We start from the raw sequence: 7410 nt of genomic DNA on the forward strand, positions 1-7410 counted from the left end.
AAACCAGGAGCTGCAGCTCCCAGAGTGTGTTTGGACTGAAAAATATATAGGTTGTGTTAAAAATCAAGAGATTATCAGGGCACAGCAAGGATGTTTAGCAACGCATTTCTGCTGGTTTCTGAGTCCCCAGGTGTGTTCCCCTCACATTTTCAAGATCTGCCCAACCACTGAAAGCAAAATCTGGTTTTGCTCAAAAGGAAGTCCAAGAAAAACAAGGAACCACCAACCCCTACAGACACGTGGAAGGTCTTTAATTCCCCTCTCCCAAAGCTGCCTTGGCTTTCCCCTCTCATGGCAGAGGTACCTCCAAGTCCACCCCATGGTAAGAGGCAGGAGACAGTGTCTTCTCCTGAGTTTGCTGCCAGGAGAATGTGGCAACCCTCAAACCCCAGGACAGCCAGTTCCCCAGGCAGGATGGCCATGGGCTCAGGGATAAATGCCTCCACCTTGTTGGTTTGGAATAGGAAAAGTTGATAGTAAGCTGCTCACAGGAAGGGTCTGGCTCTGCCTGGAGTCCAGCTGGAGAGAAGTTCTCAGGGTTACGATTACACAGAGATGTCCAGCTACCTGCCGTGTGTCTGTTCACACAGGTGACACAGTTCTCTGGAAGGAACATGGCAACCATTTCACCATCTCTTCTTATGAGCTTTTCTTCTTCTGTGGATGTTTTGCCTGTCTCCAATATCACAGGGTTGCAATCCAGGGTTGTCTCTGCTCCAGACCTTCTTGTGGTTGCCATGCCATCTCCCTCAGCTGCTACACACACAGCTGGGGCTAGAAGATAGGATGGCTAATGGGAAGTCCCGTTCGTCATTCCCGATATCTCCTGATAGGTGGTGAGCATGGAGTCACGGACCTGCTCAGTGAGCTTGGGAACATCGTCTGGGCCCAGGCCAAGGGTCTCCACTTCTGGCAGGATCTGGATGATGCTTTTCCCTGGAAGAGTGAGAGGGGAAGGAAATAGGTGAGTGGTATAGAAGAGAAAGAGAAGACATAGCAGAGGGGTTGGTACAAATGAAGGAAGAAGATAGAAATGAAGGGAAACACCCCTTTTCACACACCAACAGCTGTGCAGCAACCCAGCCATGTTCCAGATGTACACAGCAAAAACCCAAACCAGACTTTTCCCACCCACAGAGACCGCAAAAATCATAAATAGAGAAACAGTTGAATCTCTCCCCAAATGTAACAAATGCAATGACTTATATGACTAAGTTTTCATGGTGGAAAGACCTCAGGGTCTGTCTGGATCATGGCAAAGACAATGAGATGTCTGTAATACAGCACATCCAAACTGACCGTGCTCTGATCTGTGTATATCAAATTCAGCAGAGTCCCTCCTTCCAGAAAAACACTTTAGGATGGGAGAACTTGCACCTAAGACTCCTTGTTTGGCCAAGGTGTGTCCTACTCCTCTTGGGAAGCACCTGAGCAATGGACTGGTGCAATCTGGAAGAATATACCAGAGAGCTGTCATCGTGCCCTTCTGCTCTTGTACCCAGTGGCCCGTGTTTTGGCCAATGGAGACAAGACGCTGCCTGCACAGACCCACCTGAGGAGCCGGGGAGCGTCTGTGCTATTTTTCAGCTTTCTTGCATGCCTTTACACGTGTGCTAGGAAATGAGATCCAGCAGCGTTGCTAGCAGAGCCATGCAAGGGAGGCAAAGCAGAAGCGTAGAGAAGAGCTTCACAAAAGCAGAGGGCTTGGTCCCTGCCGGCACATCTGACATCCAGAGCTAGGCCTGGTATCTCAGGAGTCTACTGTGCTTCACTTGGTCCTACAGAAAAAGCTGTGTGATGATGGGGCTGTGCTGAAAAGGTAGGTCAGTTGGGGTGTAACAGACTTCCAGCAAGCACCAGACTTCCTCCGTGCATGACAGTGCGCATACTGGACACGGAGTTGGGCTTTCCAGAAGCTCACCAGCATTCCCAGAGCCACTGCGGACATGGCGAGCTGTCCTGGACCTGAGGATCAGCCTGCTCAGCACACACAAATCTTTTCCACGTGTAGCACATCTTCAGAATCAGCCCTGGCAAAACTTGCAGGTGGGAAAAGCGAGGAGGTATAGGAAAAGCTAACTGTGGTTCTTCTCCAGCAGTGAACTTGGGAAAGGGCTTAGAGGTCAGCTACCTACAAACTCCCAGGGTGAGGTTATTATAAAGGCAAATGTACATGCAACTGCAAACAGTCTTTCCTAAAAAGCTCAGGGAGGTTGTGGAATCTCCTTCTGTGGAGTTACTCCAAACTTGGCTGGACAATGCACAGAGCAAACTCATCTATCTTTGGAGTTGGGCTTGCTTAAAACAAAAGCTGCTCCAGAAATGCCTCTGACTGCAGTATTCTCTGATTTCCCAGAGAATTGCTCTATCTTGGTTGCCCAGCTGAGCAGGGATGTGACGGGGAGGAAGTGGGGGCTTAGCAGAGCAGGGCTGGCATCCCTGCTCCTGCCAACCCCTACATAGGGGAAAGCTTCCAGTAGCAAAAGGCCAACAAAGACAGGAGAGACCCAGCGGGTGAAAGATGAGTAGAAACAGACAACATAGTGTTTAACATTTGCACCAACTCTCTCTTCCAGGCGTCTGCCTGCAAGGAATGACTACACCCATGTACAAACAGTGGGAGGAATGGGAATTTCAGATGTAAGTCCTCCTCTTAGGAGAGAGGAGGGCTGGCCTGGGGGAGGGTGAGAATTGGCAGAAGCCCATTTTGGGGTTGATGTCAGGGAAGAAAGTGGAGGAACAGGGTGGGTCACTTTTGTCTGTTGGAATTTGAAAGATTTTTTCCTGCATTTTCTTTCAGAAGCCCATGACTTACGTCTTTTTTTCCACATCAGATTTTATCAGTGACCAGCAGAAATTTTTGTCATCATAAATGGATGAAACTTGGAAAGAACAGGGTAACTGGGATGAGACATGCTCTCAGCTTGACATTTGCTGAGAGCTCCATGCTTGCTTTTGGTCCCCAACTCTCCAGGATCTGCCCCAGGACTCACTGTGTCTCCAGGTTCCCTCATACGGGTATTGGAGAAGCTGTGAGAACAACCTAGACCGTGCTTTTGCCAAGAAAGGTTGAACCAGATGATCCTTGAGGTCTCTTCCAACCTGGTATTCTATGATTCAAATCCAAGGGGAGAGGCAAAAGTGATGCCTGAAATCCCCCATTCCCTCCCCTCCCGAGAAGACAGAAACTGCCATTGTCTGGCTGCTATCTCCACATAGCACATGGTCCTCTGCCCACCCACCTCATGGCTCCCTCCAAGGACTGAGCTTGCACTAACACCCAGCCCACTCTCTGCACCATGTCGTCCTCACCTGGTGTAAATCTCTTCTCCTTCTGGTTGTAGAAGTTGTGGTAGGAAGAGATCACTACAGGAACTATGGGGACCTGGAGGGGAAGCAGTCTACAGTGAATCTACAAATTTCCCCATTCCTCCCCCAAAAGAGAACTGATGTTCTTAGGTGAATCCTGCACCTTGCTGATAATTATCCCAGTCAGCCTCATAGTCAGCACTCAGAGGGATATTTAGACCATTTTACTGTATCGCCCAACGTCCTCACTGTTGGTTTTTGCACTTTCATCTCTGTATTTAGGCCAACAATGCATCGATTGCCAAACTGGTATGTACAGAGGCCAGTTCAGCAGAACCTTCCTCGCCTCTCCCCGGGCAGGTCCAGGGCTCTTGTCAAGATCCCCCCACTTTTTTCCCAAACTAAGTCATGAAAGTTTTTCCACCTGTCCCAGAAACAGCCCCCCTCCTGTGCCATCTGCAAGCTCTTGCTGAGCTCTTGGATGTGTGCTTGACCCAAAGGGAAGCCAGGGATCAGAGACCCATAGCCCTGGTTGCTGGTGGACCATGGTAGGCAAACTTCACCCCAAAGAGCAGGAGAAAGGTGGTTCTCACCTGGGCTTTCACAGCCAGCTGAAAGGCCCCACGTTTGAAGGGCAACATGGAGCCACCATGATTGCGAGTTCCTTCAGGGAAGATCAAGACGCTGTACTGCAGGAGAGAGAAGACATGGAGACAGAAGGAGTTCCAGGTATTATTCTAAACCATGGTGCAGGTGTACTCCCCTGGGACTAATCTGGCTCCTCCTGACCATGCAGAGACATCCACTTCCTCCACTTCAAACACTTTATGGACACACAACACACTCACCCCACCAGAGAAGCTCCTACTCTCTTCTGCCCAGTGCCCAGCCCAGAGACAAAGATCCCTTTCCAGCCACATCAAGGTTCATGTTTTCCAGTGGCTCCTCACCAAAGAGTCCTCCCCACTCACATTTTCTTTGTGCAAGGAGTGTGCCACCTCTGTCAAGGTAGTGATAGACTCTTCCCTCTTCTTGCGGTCAATGAAAATGACTCCTGAAAGCCAGCACGCTATGCCAAAAGTGCCCATGTATAGGATTTCCTTCTTTGCAATGGGCGCACAGCGATTTGGTAGTGTGTTCATCATCACTGGAAGGGGACATCAAGGACAGAACAAGTTGTCATCTGCACTGAGGTTTCCTTCAGATTCTGGGCTATGGCCCTCTGCTCTGGGAGACGCCATGCCTGCAGTGCTTATCCAGCTTCATATGATCAGAAACATGGTGGGAAAGGGATTCGAGGGGTCTTCAGACCAACCACCCACTTAGAGGAGGACAATTGCTGACACTGAATGAAAGCAGCTGTGACACAGCTGTGGTCAACTGACAGTCTCATCCCCATTCTCTTGGAAAGGATGAAGCTGATTTAATTTGAAAATACCTATTGGGCTCAAATACCTTGAAGAACAGCCATGGCTTGGGGCTAGCAGGTAATGGACTATATAGCAGCCTCTTCTGCCCCAATGCCCACGATACTTGGGATTTTGTCCTACCCTCCCCTACAGACAATGGTGCCAGGAGCAAGAGGCAGGATCACCACATACCCATAATGTCAAGAGAGGTCTGGTGATTCAACACGAGGACAAAAGGTTTCTTAGTCCTGAGGTTCTCCTTGCCCTTCACCACTATCTTGATCCCAAAGATGTATTTGAGTGGCAGGAATGACATACGCAAAAACCTGGAAAAGGGGAGCAGACATAAGCCAAAGAGAAGCTGAAATTGGGTGAAGGAACCAAACATTGTTCTTCCAAACCAGTCCATCTCACAGATGCTCCTGCGGACAAGCCAGCTTCTCCGCATCCCTAGATTTGACCTGTAACTTGGAGAAGAGCAACTAATACATCTCTTCAGCTTGTCACTTCATAAGAGAAGACAAATACACCTGGTAGGTTTTCTTCAAGCCAGGTTAGACCAATGTCCAAGCAACTTCAGCTACAGTAATTCTGTGGATCAGCCAAATACTAGATAATGCCCAAATTCGTAGTGCACCTTTTTGTACCTACTTCCTTGCCCACCTAATTGAATCGTGAACACAGGCTGCCATAAGCATGCCATGCACCTAACTCAGTATTGCCCACGCTGTGGAAATAGAGATGATTTCGCCTCTGGGTGACATGAGACTGCAATTCTAGTAGCCATATTTTAACAGATACTGGAAAAATAAAGAAAAGAAAAAAAGTCAGGCACAAAAGCCAAGAACTGCAGAAAACTTTAAGTGAAAGACTGATGCTCAGTTAAGACACATGAAGTCCCACTGCATCACACAACGATGAAGCAGTAAATCCTGCCTCTGCAGCACTTCAGGAGGCTCCAAGCACCACGCTGCTCTATAGCAGAGTCAGCTTCTAGCCCCCACTCCTCCCACTCCCCGAGTTACTAATGCCCACCGCTGCTAATCACAGCCTACACCCACTGCGCAGCCTCCAGGTAAGTCCAGCAGCTCGTTGCGGAGGCAGTAACAGATGGAGAGAGGGGACGGGCAGCACGGGGATGGGCTCAGAGACTGCCAGACCTGGGGGCACTGGGCTGTAATTGCAGCGATGGGGACATACGTGACAAAGCCGGTGCCAGCGCTGCACTGCGGCCATGTCTGCTCACACCTGTTCAGGTGGGCACTGGTTCAGAATAAAGTTGAGGAAGAGAAGAGCACCTGCAGAGGCTTTCTCAACACAGCTCAGAAGGGGGATGACCAGCTACCTGGAGGAGGGACACACAGCTTTCAAGACAAGATAGGAGAGGTTTACTAAAAATGAAAAGTTACTTTCCCCATGCGTTACATCCAGTTTGTCGGCATTACCCAGTTTGTCAAATTCATGTCACCTTCTACATACTTCCCTTCCATCATTCATTATTCTTTCTATCAACTCAAACACAGCACTGAAACCCACATCCCTCTCCGAATCACAGGGCCTGTCAACTCTCTACACCAACACACAACTCATGCCTCTCTGCTGCGGCGCAGCTCCCAGGACCCTCCGAAACAGAGCACGAGTTGACTCCATCGACCCCCAGAGCAGAAAGAAGCCAAAGACAACTTACTTCATGTTTTCCACGTTACGTCCGCGAGGAATACTGATTATAATAACCAGAGCGCTCAGGGTGAAGACCCACAACTTATAGAAGGTCATCTTGCAGAAGAATCTGAACCCAGTATTCACCTGGTAAAGGACTAGAAACGCGATAAACAGAAAAGCAAATGGGTAGTGAAGGAGCAAAAGCTCCATCCTTCCAGCCCAGAGTCAACCAGAGAAGTGTTGCATAGAGCAGTAAATGAGTCACAAGAGCCTGATGTTGTGGAGCAGAGTTCAGATTCCCTTGATCAGCTACATGTGGGTGGTGCAAAGCTGGAACGAAAGTTGGGACTGATGCTTCAGAAAGGCTGTGTTCGCTGCTCGGAGCTAAACAGACCGTGGAAAGCCGGTTTAGCAAGGGATCTCCAGCAGCATTGTGTGTAGGAGCTGGTTGGCAAGCAGGGGCAAACAGGCTACAGCAAGGTGCCTGTGTGCAGGGGGTGAGTGTGGCTCCGGGCTAGAAGAGCAATGACTGACTGGAGAGACAGCCCCCGTCAGTGGGGATCTGTGCATAGGAACCCTGAGAACTTCTAAGAAAATCTTCACTGGGAGGGAACAGGACGTGTTGGGCAGCGCGGACACCAGGCTGTCCCACTGTCTGTGCAAGCGTTGAGCTTCACCAAGAAGCGCATTGACTGCGAGATGCCCAGGAAATCAGAAATTAGTATTATGGAGGAGAGAAAGAGAAAAAACAGTGATCCTAGCAACCAGCTCCTGCCCCACACATCTAGGCATTGGAGGCACCAAGCTCAGCAACTGGATGTTCCTCAAGTAGAGTGGCAAAAGTGTCACATGTCTAGACAAAAAGATAAACAAAGCAAGAGTAGCTACTCCCAATGTTTTCACGGCCAGAGGCAGGCACATGTTTAGGCAGCATCTGCATATGTAAGAAGTAAATCAGGAAAACACAGGTATAAGCTGGGAGTGCTCCAACTGTGTGTCATTTCCTAAAAACATTGCATGAAAAAGATCT

At 49.3% G+C, this 7410-nt stretch overlaps 1 protein-coding gene across 1 annotated transcript; it reads right to left on the bottom strand.

The window, feature by feature from the left end:
• Window positions 1–790: 790 nt before the first annotated feature.
• LOC104382058 (1-acyl-sn-glycerol-3-phosphate acyltransferase alpha) lies at window positions 791–6590 on the bottom strand. The gene is made up of 6 exons (XM_009989923.1): window positions 6406–6590; window positions 4911–5044; window positions 4281–4456; window positions 3903–3998; window positions 3313–3385; window positions 791–936 (listed from the first exon to the last, which is right to left on the bottom strand). Exons 1-6 carry the CDS (start codon window positions 6588–6590, stop codon window positions 791–793), a joined length of 810 nt encoding a protein of 269 aa, XP_009988225.1.
• Window positions 6591–7410: the final 820 nt, after the last annotated feature.

The sequence above is a fragment of the Tauraco erythrolophus genome, chromosome 21 (assembly GCF_009769465.1).
Source record: "Tauraco erythrolophus isolate bTauEry1 chromosome 21, bTauEry1.pri, whole genome shotgun sequence".
NCBI classification, from domain to species: Eukaryota; Metazoa; Chordata; class Aves; order Musophagiformes; family Musophagidae; genus Tauraco; species Tauraco erythrolophus.